Below are 19,070 nucleotides of genomic sequence, written 5' to 3'. Positions count from 1 at the left end.
ACATTATTTTTTTTTTTTTTTTTTTTTTTTTATGATTGAAAGTTTACTGGTGGCCCGAAGGCCTTTCCAGTTTCACCAGGACAGGTGGGCGAGCAAAGGCTCAGCCAAGAGGGGTGGGATTTGCTAACAACTGCCCGAGCACCTCCGAAGGAGACCTAACAACTCAAGAGCAATTGTTTCGCGAATGAATCTACTACCGGATCGGAATCGCGACCCGCTGAGAAGATCCGGCGAGAAAATCAGCGGGCTGATGCATGGGTTAGGTTGCACGTCGACCTCTTTGTCGAGTTCGACGAGTACGGTTACCGGGGTCCCTAAGCCTGCCCCTAGTATTAGAGCTGAAGGCATCTAATGCAAAGGTTATTGGATCTGATGGATCCGTAAGGACGTGTCTAGGGCGTCGACGGTGACTGGCTCCTGCATGATCAGGATTCGGAGAGTAGTCAGCGGCGGCAACGATAAGGCGATTATCATGACGCATAGCCTTATCGAAGTATCGTTCCGACGCTGACTTCATGTATTTCCGAATTGATTCGAGGCCCAGGTCGTCGTGTAGGTCAACGTTCCTCACGAACCACGGAGCACCGACAGCTAACCTGCAAAAGCGGGATTGTAGGGATTGGAGGGTGTCTATGTGTGTGCGGGCCGCGTGAGCGAACACCACACTCGCGTAAGTCATGACGGGCCTTATGCAAGTTTTGTAAAGTGTCACCTTGTTCCGAAGGGACATTTTACTCCGCTTACAGATCATGGGGTAGAGTCTACCGAGAATAAACGCGGCACGGTCACGGACTGATTTTATATGCGGGCGGAATGTCATCGATGCATCCAGGGTAACGCCCAGGTACTTGACCTTCCTGGCCCAGGGTATGGGTTGTCTAAAGAGAGTAATCGGGGGTGTGAGATTCCTCCTCCTAATCCGGGAGGAAATCCGTGTGGAGCTTCCCCTCCGAAATAGCACCGCAGTACTTTTCGCTGGGTTGATGTCTATGCGCCATTTTCGGAACCACTGTCCTAGGGCTAGGGCTGCGCTCTGAAGCTTCTTCGCGATTAGGGACTTATTTCTACTAGAATAGTAAACAGTCGTGTCGTCGGCGAATAAAGCTAAATGGGTCGGCGGCGACCGGGGAATATCGTTGACGAATAAGCTAAATAGGAGGGGTGAGAGGACAGAGCCTTGCGGGACTCCAGCTGTGAGAGGTCGTGGGGAGGAGCGGGTTCCCTCGACTCGATATCAAAAAGAGCGGTTCTACAAGAAGTCCCGTATGATGAGCACGAGACTATCCGGCACGCCCATGTTGAATAGTTTGAAAATCAAACCATTGTGCCAGACTTTGTCGAACGCTTTTGCGACGTCGAAGAAGAGAGCTCCCGTGTATAACGGTTTTGGTCGATTAAGCCCCACAAGAATGTGCTCCGTGAGGCGGTGCACCTGTTGAACGCATGAGGGATTTGTACGGAATCCGAATTGTTCATCGATGAGAATGCCCTTGGATGAGACGAAATCTCTGAGGCGCTTGTAGAGCAGACGCTCATACAGTTTGCCTAGAGACATGAGGAGGCTAATCGGGCGGTAGCTCGTCGGATGATTTTTTGGTTTACCGGGTTTATGTATGCCGATAACGTCCGCTTCTTTCCACACCGCGGGAAAGATACAGTTCGCCATAGCGGCATTGAAAATAGCCAATAGAAAATAGATGAGTTGGACGGGTAGAAGTTTAATAACGCTCTTAGATATACCGTCGGAACCGGGAGCCTTGCGAGGACGTAGGTCTTTGATCAAGTCTTTAACTTCCATCGGGGTGACGGGTGGTAACGCATCCGAGGGTGGCAAGGAGGCTCTGCGTTCTACCTCACTGTCTACTAATTCTACATGAACAGGGTCCACGGATTGAGTGCTGGGCGTGCACTGGGTTTGCAATGTATCGGCCAGCAGCTCTGCTTTTTCGTCATCATCGAACGCCGCGAGTCGGCCTGAGGGGCCTACGAGGGGGGGCATAGTTACTACCGTATCCGATTTGAGAGTACGAGCTAAGCGGTAGTAAGACCTTTGGGAGGGCGCGAGTCCTTCTAAGAAATCAGACCATCTGGCATCTCAGACTTCGGCGATGCGAGACTTTACGTCGCGTTGTAGGGCACGCATTCGAATACGATTTTCCGCGGTAGGATACCTGTCGTAGGCGCGTATCGAGGCGTTCTTAGCTCTAAGGAGTTCCCTAATATCGTCGGACAATTTGAAGCGGTGAAGGAAGTCCTCCGCTACAACTTGTTTCGATGACCTATCTAATGTCGAGGTGATGTGTGATGTTAAGATGTCTATGGCTTCAGCGGTATCCTGAGGAGACGGGGTAGAGTCCGGGTTAAACGGGAGCGATGGTGGATCAGATTCAGCCAGGCTGATGCCCAGCGTGTGCCAATCCACCACAGTCCTCGTGACGGGAACGGAATCGGGAGCGCGACCGAGCTTCATGACGACGGGACGGTGGTCTGAATCTAACTCTGAAACTACTTCGATCGAGTGTAAGCGCAGAGTTACGTTTTTTAATAACGCTATGTCGAGTATATCCGGGCGATGCGCGATATTTAGCGGGTAGTGAGTCGGGGTTAACGGAGCGACGATATCGAAGGCGAGATCATCGACTAACGCGTCAAGCCGCCTGCCATTCGGGGTTGTGGTGTGTGAGTTCCACCTGATGTGTTTACAATTTAGGTCGCCCGCCAGAATGACAGAGCTCCCCATACCGAGCAGCGCCTCAATATCACTGCTTAGAACGATCTTATCCGGTGGAAGATAAACGGACGCGATAACGATCGGCGCGTGTCCCGTCAGTGAGATTCGGCACACTGCTGCTTCGATATTAGCGAGCGCGGGAGGATCGAGCGGGACGCAATGCAGGGCTCTTCTATAGTAAATAACGGTACCACCACCACGGGCAGAGAGCCTGTCGTTCCTGACCATGTTATAGTTCGCGATTTTAGGGTCACGGCGCGCGGGCTTAAGTAGGGTCTCCTGCACTAAGAAAATGTCAATTTGATGGTCACGCAAAAAATCACAAACCTGATCACGTTGATTTGCGAGACCGTAAGCGTTAAAAAATCCTATTGTTACGGATAAGGGTTTTATTCTACTAATGTACGCCATTGATTACCGGCGGAGTGAGGGGAGGACGTACGTATTTAACGACGCGTATACGTCAGCGTATTCTTGCACAACGGCGATGAAATGTTGTGCAGTGGAGGCGGCGCGAATGGCGTCACCCAAAGCGTTAACACGCTCAAAGTTGATCGACTGAAAAAAGTCGATCGCTAGAGCGAGATTTTCGGACGCGGTCGGAGGGCAGGTCGCGGGGGAGGGACGTATCGCGGGGGTGGGACGAGTCGCGGGGGAGAGAGTTGTAGCCGTGTTCGTGTACGGCAACGGCTTAGCCCAAGCCGAGACGCTGGGCACCGACGCCGGCACGAAAGCAGGCTTAGCCTTCGGCACAGAGGGTACCGTGGCTTTGATGTCTGGGCCGGAAGCTCGGAGGCGGTTTTGACGGGCGACGCGGCGATTTATTTTTGGAGCTCGGGGGCATCCACGGTAGTTCGCGGGGTGACCTTGTGTTCGGCACAGGACACAGCTAGGCGGTTCCGTCGCGGTTTTTTGGTCGCGAGCGCAGAGGGCCGTGGCGTGATCGCCCAAACACTTAACACATCGGGGGCGCGCGTGACAGTTACGGGAAGAGTGCCCGTACAGTTGGCAGTTATGGCACTGACTAGGAGTGCCTTTTTTATGGGGGACTTCGACGGCAATACCGGAGAGCCTACAGACGGTCCGAATGTTAAAAATTTGCTTATCCTCGGGGTAGGCTGGAGGGCGACTAAAACCATATTGTATGGCTCCCTACCGCGGCCGGTGTGCATGCGGTGCACGGAATTTACTGGTAGGCCTTGTTCTATCAGATCTGCCTTGACGAGATCGGCATCTAGCTCCTTCGGGATTCCACGTATGACAACGCGGAGTTCGCGCTCCTCCTGGAGCGTATAAGTGTGGAAACTTATACGCTCCTTTCGGAGGTAACTTGAGAGGGCCCTATGGTCGTCGGGTGTCGTTACTTTTATTTGAATCCCGTTGGCGAGATTACGGGCGCTGGCAAAATTAATATTTTTGGCCTTAAGGGCCAGGGAAACTCGGTCCCAAGCTGCCTTCTCTTGAAGGATAACCGGGGGAGGGGTCTGAGTTTTAGATTGCGCCACCGGTCGCGGCGACGGAGTGGCACGGGCTGGAGGCGCAACGGGAGTCTGAAGGCGGGGGCGCGACGCGTTCGTGGCTTTGCTAATTTTAGCGGCCGCGAGAGCTCGAGACTCCGCGGCACGCTTCTTACCCTTTTGTACCAGGGTGAATCCATCCGTCGATGAGGCGGGGGCGAGGTCGACCTCCATCTCCGAGTCAGAGTCGGAGGACGAGGAGGCGGGCGCAGCTGACCTACAAGCAGGAGTTTTGGAGGGCGCGACGGAGGCCGCGGATGATCGCGCTGCTGGAACGGTGGCCACGGCGGACGACGCAGTAGTTTTACTCGCCAGTATAGGCGACGCGGGAACGGCAGGCACGACGGAGGCTACGGTGTTCGATGTAGACGCTTTGCACGCAGGTACAGGCGACGCAGGAGCAGCGAGCACGGCGGAGTCTTCGAGAGAGCTCGCAGTGTGATTGGCCTTGAAAGCCAGAAACTCTGAGGCGAGCTGTGGGTGACGAAGTCGGAGGAATTCCACGAATACAGCGTCCATGATCGCTGAGTACCCAGGTGGGGCGGCCCCGGGTCTTGAAAACACTCGCCTTGAGGCGAGGCCCCAACTTCTCGGACCTGAGCGGTTCTATTGAACACCAGTGGCAATGCGGCGCGATTACTACAGGACAAAGAAAAAGCACAACAAAACAGAAATTACAAAAAGAAGCAAAACAAATAAATACTTGCAGGAAAACACTTTGTCGGCAAATGTTCCACGAACACAAAAATAACTAAAACAAAACAAATAAAAGCTTCCAGGAAACACACTTGGTCGGCAGATGTATCACGAACAGAGGCCGCGCGAACAATGGCCGGGCTAACAAAAGCCGGGCGAACAAAGACCGGGCGATCGAGTGGACGATGAGCACGTCCGCACGTGACGGGTGCCTCTATCGGAATGAAACATTATTTATTGGTGCTCCGCTTGTATTGGTCTTAGCGTGATGTTATATATTCTATAGGCTTCTCCAATAAATGAGCTGTCCAACACTTAAAAAATCGGACCAGTAGTTCCTGAGATTAGCGCGTTCAACCAAACAAAGAAACTCTTCAGCTTTATAATATTGCAAGATTATTTTCATAAGAAAAGAAAATAACTTTACAATCCTTATGAAGGCATGAATAAATAAAAACATAGTGCTCGTAATTAATTATTGCCGATATAAAGTCGAATGAGCCGATAATACGGCACTCATCTTTGCCCATTTAGCTTAATGCTTAAGTTATCACTCCGTAAGCGCCGACATGCCATCATGGAATCCATGTAATTAAATAGAGGTAAAGTGTACATTGTGCCAGTAGTTATTAATTTCTTGAATAAACGCTCGTAGCCGGACTATCTGAGGATGGCAACCATTACGGATACATCGACTTTGGCTATTTCGAAAAAAAATAAAATATTGCAGTTGTTATTGTCATTGTCTTAATTTTTTGAGACTACGCGACGTCGCTTGCCTTTGTGCTTTCTTTGCGCGATAAATGAAGGTTAAAAACTATTAAAAAAGACTATTAAAAATTGGCACGCGCGTCCTTATGCGTGTCACACATTTAGCGATAGTTTTATATATCGGAGTATGTCGAATTTCAGTTGTCTTTAATAATGAATTTGAATATACATAATAGATGTTTTATACAAATACATTAAACATATTAAGAGTCGAGCGAAGAAACTTCAAGTGTTATTATGTTGACCTTTTATAACTTCATATCAAAGAGTGCTTGTGTAGAGATAGCGTTAAGAAAATATGGAATCGCAATAGACATAAGGTTCATCTCTGCACTCCCCTAAGATAGACTGTTAGAGAATGCCTATGGCATTAAGTCCGCCTTTATACTTTCTAGTATATGAAGTTATAAATAAATAAATAAATAAACATTTTTTTTATTGCTTAGATGGGTGGACGAGCTCACAGCCCACCTGGCGTTAAGTGGTTACTGGAGCCCATAGACATCTACAACGTAAATGCACCTCCCACCTTGAGATATCAGTTCTAAGGTCTCAAGTATAGTTACAACGGCTGCAATCGAAACGCATTACTGCTTCACGGCAGAAATAGGCAGGATGGTGGTACCCACCCGTGCGGACTCACAGGAAAGAGGTCCTACCACCAGTAAAATAATATTAGTAGCATTAAAAAATATGCTTTATGCTATAATACTTTTCGTTTATACTAATACTAATAAAATAATGATATCTATAAACTACTGTTTTTGTCTAGAATACAAAAATATTGGTATGTACAACTTGATTAGGACTTACGCAATTTTTTCTCAATTACATAGTTTTCTTCATCAATTGGAATCCTTTCCGTTTTCAAATAAAACAAAATGGAAGCAAGGAATTTAAAATTCACACCTAAGCCTTCGGATCCAAAGAAAATTGCGTCTAATTTCCGGAGCTTTTAGGGTTAAAATATTTTAATCGGGAGTTAGTTAATGCATCAAAAAAGCTGGAGGAATGAGGTTTGCCTTTAAAGAGTATTTATTCTATTTACGAGAGTACCATCTTTAGTAGCACGTACCTATAAAGTCCTGATCATTAATATTGGTCTGTGTATTTTATCGATTAATTTTACCTCAAAGTTATTTGATTGGTTTATCAACCTATTTCTCAAAATTTTGATTGCCAGCAATATTAGACGAACTTACGGCCCACCGGGTCGGTAAATGATTATCGTCGCTCGCGGACATCAACAATGGTAAATGTGTATCCAAGTTGCTACCTACGAACATTTTGGTCGATTAACAATTCAATTATCACATTATTTTAATAAGTAATATATCTATATATATATAAATGAATTGCTGTTCGTTAATCTCGCTCAAAATCGAGAACGGCTGGATCGATTTGGCTAATTTTGATATTGAACTATTTGTGAAAGTCCAGAGAAGGTTTAACAGGTAGATTAACTATGAAAATGCTCGGAATTAAATAAAAATAACAATTTTATTTTTCCTTTGATGTGTCCCCCGTCGGACGGATTCCTTTTGTTTGTTTTAAGTTTATTTTATACAACAGTTTAGGTCTTTTATTTATCGATTGAGGGACTACGAGGTCTGCCGGGTCAGCTAGTATTAAACAAATTTATAGCTGCACGGCCAATGCGCGGAGAGTCGACTGCAGATCGGCATCTTGTTTCCTTAGTTGTATCGACGCAAGTTACTCGTACAATTAAAATACTTCAAAGAATGTAGTCACACAATGTTGCCACGTCCCTGACATTGCTCCGATCGATGAACGGCAAAAATACGTATTTCAATGAAAATATGGAGAAACCATTTCCTAGCCACCCGACTGAGAGATCGTTAGAAACATTTTTTTGCAATCAAAAGGGGACTAGTCTTATCTGATATATTATGTCAATTTGTGGTATACGACTTGGAAATCGTAACGTTGATTTTTTTTTTGTCGTGTTTTGTTTGCATTTCGCGTTTTCGTAATACATTCTCGAAGTTCGCTTGCAATGTAGGATCTGGATTACAAAACTCTACGTACATAACAGATCAGTAATAAGTAAGTTTCAACTAAAATGACTTTTCAATATTTTGTTCATTACGTATTATCTACATCAAAAAAAAAGTATAGGTTTGTGAAATATGACGTGGTAAATAAAATAAACTTTGTGTGTGTTTTAATGACACCTCCGAAAGAAGCGTGTTACGTTTATATTTTTTTTTTCCTTCGAACCGAAACGCATTACTGCTTCACGGCGGAAATAGGCGGGGTGGTGGTACCTACCCGTGCGGACTTCCAAGAGGTCCTACCACCAGTGATTACGCAAATTATAATTTTGAGGGTTTGGTTTTTATTACACGATGTTATTCCTTCACCGTGGAAGTCAATCGTGAACATTTGTTGAGTATGTATTTCATTAAAAAAATTGGTACCCGCCTGCGGGATTCGAACACCGGCGCATCGCTTCATACGAATGCACCGGACGTCTTATCCTTTAGGCCACGACGACTAGATAAGATTCATATGTGTTTGTTTTAAGATTCGTATTTGTTTGTCCAACCCTGTACTGTAAACATTAAATTCCTGTGTGCTTAGTGCGAGTGTTTTAACGTTCTCGATAGCGTAAAAGTTAACTCAAATTTGTATGGAGTTGGAACGTGTACCTACGTTTGCCGCTAGAGGCGCTGTTCCAACTGCATACAAATTTGAGTTAACTTTTACGCTATCGAGAACGCTAAAGAAATTACACTAAGCGTATATATTTCAATGTATGGGGTTTCGTTCGAATCCTTACGTCAATCTAAGTGACACTGACAGTGGCATTTTTTTCTTTTTTTTAGGAAACAGTGTTTTTTTTTCTAAAGGTGCATAGAGGAGGCTAATGGTTACTTATTTTATAGAGGTCCTTTTCCTCCCCTTTAACGCACGCAACCATTCTTGCTAGCTCACAATATATACCACTAATCGAATTGTTAAGCGTGCAATAAAGCCATATATCTTCTACGATCATTTCTATACAACCGTTTAACCAATAAACTTACATTGTCGTAAGCGGTGCTTTCAAAAGCTCTACTTTTTATCGCAGCAGTTACACAGAGCTTTTATCTATCCTTACACACTAACAAGGTCCTATATCATAGATTTATCGTACGTGTTCTCTCGTGACGCCGGCTGACAGCGGATTTATGTTCCACAAACTTACAAGTGGTGTGACAATGATTTTATATTTATATATAGATATTCCAAAAGAGTATTTTTCGAAAATAGAAGCTGGAGATTAATACATATTTTGAATCGCAAACGGTAATTTAAACTGTTATTAATATTTAAAATGTATAGAATAAGATTTATGTTTTGGAGAATTTTTAGTGGGTTTATTTGTGTTATCTTTGAATTTAGATTTCTTTGGTACAAATACGTTGAACTGAATTACATACTAAGCACGTGTTCACGAACGACTTTCATGACCAAAGTAGTAATGTTTTAAAATGCTACTAAAAGATTTAATGAATTGACGTAATTAGTAGTTGGAGGGGGCCATTACAATACTTGAAACGGGTAAGACAACAAAATATTTTTGGGTAGTTTTTACATAACACAATAGAGAATTAAACCTTAAATTCAAAGGTCCTTAAATTCAGTCCCGGAACAAAAGAATTGAGTTCGGATACCCGTGACTTTCAAAGGTAATGGTTACGTATATTTGCGACGAATCGAAATTTGATACGTAAGATTATACGATTACTGCTGTGCTGGCCTCTGAACATTTATATTCATAATCTCAACTATATTAATGTGCCAATAAAATACCTGTATTAATAATAGTACAATCTATAAATATAATATTAAGAAGATTCGAACAGGTTGGGAAACATTAAAAATATTATATAATTAAATGAAAACTACATAGAATGTTATCCATGAACATTTGTAACTTTAGGTCACCCTACTCACTTTTAACGGTATCAAAGTACTGTGTTTTTATTGAGATATTTCGAACGTGTCAGCTTTGATTTAGAGCCTACTATTAGATATGATCTATTAGAAACTATCTAGTTAAGCATTTAAAAATAGACCTTATAATAATAAGGTTAAAGTATACTAATACACATGTCTGAGTTTTAATTTGATTCTTATACTACATGCCGTAAAGTCCATGAAAGTTGGAATAAATTTAACAATGTAAGTTTTTGAGACCTGTTGATTTTTGCTTATTAGGTCGTTTAAGAATATCTTTTTTTACTAGCGACCCGCCCTCGCTTCGCTTCGAAAACTGTAATTTATTATTGATTTCTCCACTGTTTAATGGATGTTATTATACATATAAACCTTCCTCTTCAATCACTCTATCTATTGAAAAAAAACGCATAAAAATCCGTTGCGTAGTTTTAAAGATTTAAGCATACACAGGGACAGAGAAAGCGACTTTGTTTTATACTATGTAGTGATTACTTTTTTGATTGTTTGTGTTGTTAGTGGAGTCCATAGACATGACGTTGTATATGCCCTCACCGATCTTGATCTGACTTTTATAGGCACCAACCTTCAAAAGCGAAACGCACTACAGCTTAGCGGCAGAAATAGGCGGGGCGGTGGTACTTACCCTTACAAGCTCACAAGACGCCCTACCACCACATAATTTTGTACCAATGCGATTTCTACAGTCATTCTTTACTGGTGGTAGGACCTCTTATGAGTCCGCGCGGGTAAGTACCACCACCCTGCCGATTTCTGTCGTGAAGCAGTAATGCGTTTCGGTTTGAAGGGTGGGGCAGCCGTTGTAACTATACTTGAGACCTTAGAAACTATATCTCAAGGTGGGTGGCGCATTTACGTTGTAGATGTTTATGGGCACCAGTAACCACTTAGCATCAGGTGGGCTGTGAGCTCGTCCACCCATCTAAGCAATAAAAAAAATCATGGAGGTCTGAGGTAATAGTTAATTTTGGTAGTTGCATTTAAGATCCTGATTGACTTCACGATTCAAACTATAACCGAGTGTATATCGCTGACGTACATCAGACCTGGGTCAACAACCTTTTGTGGCCGCGGGTCCAAATCAACTAAATTTTTTAATATTGATAAGGCGTTTGAGTCTGAGATACTAAACCATAAAATATATGTTTTTATAAAGTAAACATTTAGAAATGTAATTGAATGAACATGTTTATTTTGAAACCGTTCCTTTCGCCATAAGCGAGATTTCAACTTGTGTCATCCATTTATTCTTTTATAAATTTTAATTTTGTACTAAAATCGGTCACTTGAATATTATCAAATGACCCGCGATACGTACATAGGTTACTAGTGGTAGGACGTCTTGTAAGTCTGCACGGGTAGTTACCACCACCCCGCCTGTTTCTGCCGTGAAGCATTAATGCGTTTCGGTTTGAAGGTTAGGCCAGTGTTCGAAGCATAGCAACCTTATTTTCTTCACCGCAGCGGACGCGGGGGAGAGATACGTACTTTCAAAATAAAACGACGTGCAGCAATGAAAAATGCATAATCATTGTCGGTCCCGTAAAATTGTACAAAGCTTAATTCGATCCAGTTTTGTTCGGATAAGCCTTGCACCCAACATCTCGTCGCAACGTCGCCAACAGCCAGTCGTTGAAACTGAAACCTTAGAACTCATGTCTCAAAGTGGGTGGCGGTTTTTGATGTCTATGGTCTTCGGTATCTACTTAACACCAGCTGAACTGTGATCTTCTTCATCCATAATATCTATATATATAAAAAGGAATTGCTGTTCGTTAGTCTCGCTAAATAAAACTCGAGAACGGCTGGACCGATTTGGCTAATTTTGGTCTTGAATTATTTGTGGAAGTCTAGAGAAGGTTTAAAAGGTAGATAAATATGAAAATGCTCGGAATTAAATAAAAATAACAATTTTGGTTTTCCTTTGATGTCCCTCCCCCATTGGACGGATTCCTTTTGTTTGTTTAAAGTTTATTTTATACAAAAGTTTAGGTCTTTTATTTATCGATTGAGGCACTACAAAGTCTGCCGGGTCAGCTAGTAAGCAATAAAAAAGGTTATCGTTGCTCTTGATTACTCTAGGAGCATTGTACCTGGGATCCCAGTTAGCAGCAAGCTTCCGCCTCGATCGGATCTTGAGACGCAGCCGGACTTGTCTGGGTGCTTCACCGCGGGCGCTCACCACACACGAACCGCCTTTCGCCGTCGACAACTGCGGTCCAATAACTTATATGAGAACCAATAATTAAATACAATAATACACAAAGCTACATGACAATCGTCGTGGCCTAAAGGATAAGACGTCCGTTGCAAAACATCACATAGCATATCTCTATCAATTAAATTACCTGAAGTATGTATCTGTCATACTGTGAGATTTCTAGTGAAACCGTAGTGACTTCGGAGCCTTTGTTTTGTCTCAGAGGACTTAAGTGACCTGGAAATAAGAGTTGTTTTCAAATACAAATCAAAGAAAACGTAACTGAAAAAAGTACATAAATCATAAACACTTACCAGGAGGATTGGCGGTGCCTCGATATAAAATCCAGTTCAAGTCACTAGTACACGGACTGACCGTTATATAAACTGTAGTTTGTGATATTGTTGAGGTGTTCAGCTCTAAGCTGCAACAAAAACAATTATCCAAGATTTAAATCTAATTGGCGTCAATATTTGTGCGTTAGTCAACTATGGAATTATTGGAAACTGATAATTGAAAATACCATTAACAAGACACAAAGAAATTTTATGAATATTTCAGGAATGCGCTCGGTGGCTACCATGTCTCTGCTCCCGATCCACTAACGGTGCTTTTAGGTACCTCAAGCACCTGTCACCATTCTCGTGTAACCTGTCGCTTGAGACGAAGGGCTCGGCGAGTATACTAACCCATAGACATAATCCACTGAGTTTCTCGCCGGATCTTCTCAGTGGGTCGCGTTTCCGATCCGGTGGTAAATTCTGCGAAGAGCTGCTCTTCTATTATCGTTCTATTGAGGTTATAGTTTGGTATTTCACAAATAAAAAGCTACCTTCGTGTTTCGCCTTCGTCAAGTCTGTAAACCGTTTGGTTGTCAGTGGGCAGCCACTCGACTATCCTGGTCAGAGGTCTGGTGACGAGGACTGTAGGTGAAGCATATCCGGCCCCAGCTGCATGCAGTACCAGTAAAGCTGCAAGGCGCGTTGTGAATATCCCGTATTTTCTGTAAAATATTAAGAGGAAACGACTTTAAAGCAAACATTTTCGACCTTACAACCTATACAAAAAAAATCGTCAGTAATATGTCCTCAAATTTTCGCTCATTTGCAAACACATTGGTTGACTTCAAAATACCCGATACCTACTAGCCAAAATTGTTAAAATGTCAAAATAATATTTATAAATATAAATCTCGAACTTAAACGTAGGTGTTTTCAATACGATTTAAAAAATAGCAGTACCAGAAATTTGCTAAAATTTGCTGCCTAAAAGGATTTCCGTGCTGGAGTCATGGTCCAGACGGCTGGCTGACCCTTCGGCTGGTCGTAGGACTGTCGAGGCGATTCGCCCGGTCCTTGTGGATTGGGTGAATCGCGACAGAGGACGCCTCACTTTCCAGCTCATGCAGGTGCTCACTGGGCATGGTTGTTTCTGTGAGTTCCTGCACCGGATCACTGCCGAGCCGACGGTAGAGTGCCGCCATTGTGGTTGCAACTTGGACACGGCAGAGCATACGCTCGTCGCCTGCCCCGCATGGGAGGGGTGGCGCCGTGTCCTCGTCGCAAAAATAGAAACCGACTTGTCGTTGCCGAGTGTTGTGGCATCGATGCTCGGCGACGACGAGTCGTGGAAGCCGATGTTCGACTTCTGCGAGTGCACCATCTCGCAGAAGGAGGCGGCGGGGCGTGTGAGAGACGCACAAGCGAGGGCCAGGGAGGTGCGTTTTACGCAAGAGCATCCGGGTGGTGGAAGGTCGGCTATCCTCGACCCACGCTGGTTCTTACCCAGCGGGGTATTCCGTAGGGTAACCCACTCTAACCGGCGCCATCTAGGCGGGCTTTCGGACAGCCTGCCGACCGAGAGGGCTGGTGGTCGTGGCGCCGACGACCGCCGGTCCGGCGTCCCGAAGGGGAGGGTAATGGGAAATATGTGCTCCGCACTAAATGCTTCACTTTCCCCCCTTTGCCTTTTCATGAGTTCTCTCTCATGCGAGGTTTGGACGTTGGTTGTTGAGCGACAGGAGGTTTTAGTCAGTTCGACTCTGACATACCCCACCCGCCATCCCCAGTGAAGGGCGGAAGTCCGGCGATTTCCTCCTGACCAAAAAAAAACGCCAAAAAGGATTTACTAGATTTACAATAGTATACAGGCAATTTTATTTGTGATAATGCTGATGGCATTTCAAATGATTTAAGAGATGAAAATTTCTGAGATGTGTGTCTTGAAACATATTTAAGTAGTCGGCAATGTAAATAGCTCATCGTGAACTGTCGAATAACACGTGTGCCAATTTTTCGTTGGAATTTTGTAAAATATGTCGGGGGAGATACAGATGGAACGTTTTTAAAAAGTGTGACGTCAGCATTGCTGACGTCACGGTTATTGCTTTGTTGACGATAACTCATGTTTGGGTTTCCGAAACAAAACTTCACGAGAACTTCACAAGAACTTCGTATATTGCACGAGAAGCATAACAACGTTACAGAGATATCCGTACAGTACAACGGCTCGGACACGAATCAATCAGTGCTAGACAGCACGGCCGTATTTATGGGGCTTCGTACCCGTGAGCGTGTTGACACGTTTTAAACACGTGAGCGTGTTTACACGTTTTTCAAACACGTGAGCGGGTTTACACGTTTTTCAAACACGTTTTAAAGTATTGAAATTACAATAAAAGGAACTGTTTAACATAAATTTCTTATCACAGAGTAATTAGTTGATGATCAGTAGGTAAATAGTCATATTTGCGCCGACACGGCCATACTGACAGGCGGTGCGCGCTCTGCACCAGCCGCCCATGTATGGTGTATCACCAGAGAGTTCTTGGAGTCCATCTGAAACAATGGAATGTCTGTTTCTGAGATTGGTATCTGTGTACCTTTTTATGTTACTTTGAAAGTAACTTATTTTGTGTAGTTTTATATTGTGACGTACACTGTGGTACTATGTAGTGGACGTACACTGTGGTACTATGTAGTGGACGTACACTGTGGTACTATGTAGTGGACGTACACTGTGGTACTATGTAGTGGACGTACACTGTGGTACTTATGTAGTGGACGTACACTGTGGTACTTATGTAGTGGACGTACACTGTGGTACTTATGTAGTGGACGTACACTGTGGTACTTATGTAGTGGACGTACACTGTGGTACTTATGTAGTGGACGTACACTGTGGTACTTATGTAGTGGACGTACACTGTGGTACTTATGTAGTGGACGTACACTGTGGTACTTATGTAGTGGACGTACACTGTGGTACTTATGTAGTGGACGTACACTGTGGTACTTATGTAGTGGACGTACACTGTGGTACTTATGCAGTGGGCGTACACTGTGGTACTTATGTAGTGGGCGTACACTGTGGTACTTATGTAGTACAGAATAAAGATTGAGAAGCTTTATACAAAATTGTTATAAGTATAGGATTGCTGTACATGGGAGGTGAGCGATGATATTGAAGTGCTTGTAATGCTCCACGCTTACTCGCACGATTTATGTACTCGTAGATATATCGATACAAATGCTCCACGCATAATTGCACGATTTGATTTCTCGTAGATAGGATTGATGCTGTGGCGCTGAGCGGTCTCGAACGCCGTGGTCCACAGGGGCTCTAATGGAAGTGGGAACTAGGACGATGCTGGGGCCTAGGCCTAAGTCGGTCAAAGTTAGTCAGTCATAGTCAATCATTTTGACCGTGGTCCCCAGAGGCTCTGAAAAGTAATGTTTTTTTTTTTTTTTTTTTTTTCTTTCTTGCCTTTTGTTTAGGCTTATGAGGGTTTGATGCTGTGGTGCTGAGCGGTCTCGTACGCCGTGGTCCACAGGGGCTCTAAAGGATTGTGAAGGTCGATGCTGTGGCCTGGGCCTTATATTTATGACCGTGGTCCACAGAGGCTCTGAAAATAAATAGCGTAATGAAGAGCTCACATGGGAATGATGCTGTGGTGCTGAGCGGTCTCGTACGCCGTGGTCCACAGGGGCTCTAAAGGATGTAGGTAGGACGATGCTGTGGCCTAGGCCTTATGTATTATGACCGTGGTCCACAGGGGCTCTGAAATTGGTTCAAGGAAGGAAAATAGGATAGGGGTAATGTACAGGCTTACTTTTAATGATGGTCGACCCGTCAACAAAGACAAAGGCCAACGGCTGGATCTTACTGCTGATGTTGATACTGACTTTCTCATAAATTGGTAAACATTTTAAGTAACTATCAGGATAGCAGTAAAAAATATAAATCGGCGCGCGGCGGGGATGGTTAAGCGGTAGTTTCCGTTATCACTCGTGTTCGATTGAACTCAGTTTAGTCAATAAAACTTTTTGAATAATAATTATTGAAACCCAACACACACAACTTTCACAATGACAGGGTAAACCGACAGTTTCGTGCCACATACCAACAGACTGACTGACTGCCAGAGACTCATTGACTCTGACGGACGGACCGTCTGATACGGACTGGATGACTGTCTGACACGGAACGCCACGACTCTGTCCACGTACCGCCATTTTATACTGTGGCGTTACGGAGTCTACCCTACATTTTGTGATATTTATCAAAACAGCATTTCATCATTTAAAATAATAGTCAAAATAACGTCTTAATATTACTAAAAGTCTTTAATCACGACACGGCCATTCTGACATGTCACACGTCCCTGTGTGACGCTCCTGCTAGAAAAATAACCTTCTGTAATATCAAACAGGTTTCGTCTCGGCCAATCCTGATTCATTCAAGATTGAGGATTGGGATTCTTTCATTACAAAACATAACGTTAGCTTTCAACAAGATCTTTAACCTGTGTGAGTAGATAATTTAATTACCCAATTATTAGCGACACACTATACAACTGAAAAATTTCATTAACGCTCAATAAGCATTAGAAACCAGAGTCATTACAAAACTAAGTAATGTGAGTAGTATTTCATCAGTATTCAGTATCAATCACAAACTGTCGTTACAATCACCTCCATCTAGTGAGAGTAACTCATGCCACCTATATCGAGTGACGATAACCTTGATACCTCCATCGAGCGACGCAAATAAGTGGGACCTCCATCCGGCACCCAACTTCAACATAAAACACACGCTCGATTTAGGTGATGTGTTCAATTACCAGTTTTATAAATGACACCGAATACTTATCTTTACTAATCACACAAAATAGGACAACAAAAATCCTTACTTTAATCAGTTGTATCGTGGTCTTTTGACTCTACATCTTCTAAATCACTAGTTTCAACAAAATCGTATTTAGGGATTGCACTACATTTTGATGAATTAAGCACACACACATAGTAAAAGCTTAGAAAATTCTCAAGTATACGAAAATAATTGATCACAATAAACTTCTAGAGCAAATTAAAGAGCGGAGGATGATCAGAGCCTTGTACCACCGTCGTTTATTCATTCAACCATTTAATTAAGCATAATTAAATTATCGAAACTTCACATAAGCCTCTCTATCGCCACGGCTCTCCCGCCGACCAGCAATCGCAATTGCCCTCATGATGCGCATCCACAGCGTGAATCGCCCGTGTGCATCACCCCCTGACTACACACGATGGTATTTACAGACCCCGACCTCCGTCAGAGCCAAACGCGCAGCGCGCACCCACGGACTACTTGAGTTGCCTCAAGAGACATCGATTTCTACCGGGCTACGACTACGTAATAGCTACTAGTACGGTCGAACACAATACGGCCGATAGAGTCTTACTAGAGTTTCCAGCACAACTTAGGCTCACTCATAACGCGCTCTACCTGTCCATTAGTACGAGGGGAACCGGTTGCTCTCTGGTCTCGTCAAGGTTAATCTCTTGTTTTCAGTATCATTTAAAGTAAAAAGCTTTTCGGGGTATGGCACGCGAATTATTAAAAGCTCAAGAGGGCTCACCCTTTTTATACGTTGGATAGAACAATTTAAAAAATATGTGCTTCTAGCACTTCTTGTCAAGAACATGTCAAGAACAATTCCATGAGCTAATTGCGAGCTTGGTCAGCAATAACGCAAGTGTGGGCTTCGAATAAGGACACACTAGATTTAAGTGCTTATTTCGCTGAATGCTCAATCTCACTGAACCGATTAAAACAACTATCGGGTAGTACATGACATTAAAATGGTTAAGCAATAAATCATCGCAAAGGATTTGTTCCGTACAGTTTTGGTCAAAACAACAGACCCTTTATGAGAACCATCGCATAAAATTCCTGAATTATGAAGCTACTACTAATAGATTTCTCGACAAGAGAACATTCGGCATCAGATTCCAAATAAAAGTAAAACGACTCACCAGATTTTTCTCATTTACCAAAACACCCGATGTTACGCAGCTACCGGCACGTCGCTCTGCTGCTGCGTTGCTCGCGGCCGTCGATGACATCGCGCCATCAATTTGCCTCGGCGGCAACTCGTGGCAATGTTTTTGCTTAGATGGGTGGACTATGAACGAGCTCATAGCCCACCTGGTGCTATGTAGTTATTGGACCCACATATATCCACAACGCAAACGCGTCATCCACCCCGAGATACAAGTTTCAAGGTTTCAGCATAGCTACAACCGCTGCCCCACCATTCAAACCGAAATACACCACTGCTTCACGGCAGAAATAGGCAGGGTGACGGTACCCGTGCGGTCGATGGCACTATACGGATCACCCGTCTGGTGCCACGTCCTTACCCACTAGAACGTCGCTGCGCTGCGACGGCGGCAGCGCGCGATCGCGGTCAGAGTCATTCAAGGATACCTCACAGTCTCCTACGAGGCGGCGCGCCCTAGCGCAAGTGCAGCCGGAGCGCGAGGGCTCCAAACTCGGCAGTCCGTGCTGGAGGCGTAGTCTCGTCATTTGGCGGACCCGTCGGCCGGCCTCCGTACCGTCGAGGCGATCTGCCCGGTTCTCGCAGACTGGGTGGGCTGCGACCGCAGAAGTCTCACCTCTGGCTACCTGTGCAGACTCACAAGACATCTTACCACCAGCCACCACGCAAATTACAATTTTGCGGGTTCCACCTCTACTACACGATGTTACTCCCACACTGCGGAAGCCAACCGCGAACACTTGTCAAGCACGCACAAGCACACACTTCACCCGAAAAACTGGCATCCGCCTGCGGGACCCGAACACCGCCGCATCGTCAGACACGAACGCACCGGACGGTGTA

The 19,070-nt window shown here is 44.3% G+C and overlaps 1 protein-coding gene across 1 annotated transcript in view; it reads right to left on the bottom strand.

Moving 5' to 3' along the window:
• The window catches only part of LOC114242319 (protein NDNF), a 58,851-nt gene that overhangs the window by 15,989 nt on the left and 23,792 nt on the right, over positions 1–19,070 (bottom strand). The window contains exons 2-5 of the mRNA XM_028173431.2: positions 12,735–12,905; positions 12,217–12,326; positions 12,051–12,139; positions 11,796–11,914 (exon numbers count right to left, since the gene is read on the bottom strand). Coding sequence (XP_028029232.2) covers positions 11,796–11,914; positions 12,051–12,139; positions 12,217–12,326; positions 12,735–12,905 — 489 coding nt within the window. The remainder of the gene's footprint in view (positions 1–11,795; positions 11,915–12,050; positions 12,140–12,216; positions 12,327–12,734; positions 12,906–19,070) is intronic.

The sequence above is a fragment of the Bombyx mandarina genome, chromosome 03 (genome assembly GCF_030267445.1).
Source record: "Bombyx mandarina strain Sakado chromosome 03, ASM3026744v2".
Classification (NCBI taxonomy): Eukaryota; Metazoa; Arthropoda; class Insecta; order Lepidoptera; family Bombycidae; genus Bombyx; species Bombyx mandarina.
This window is presented reverse-complemented; position numbering and strand designations above follow the sequence as displayed.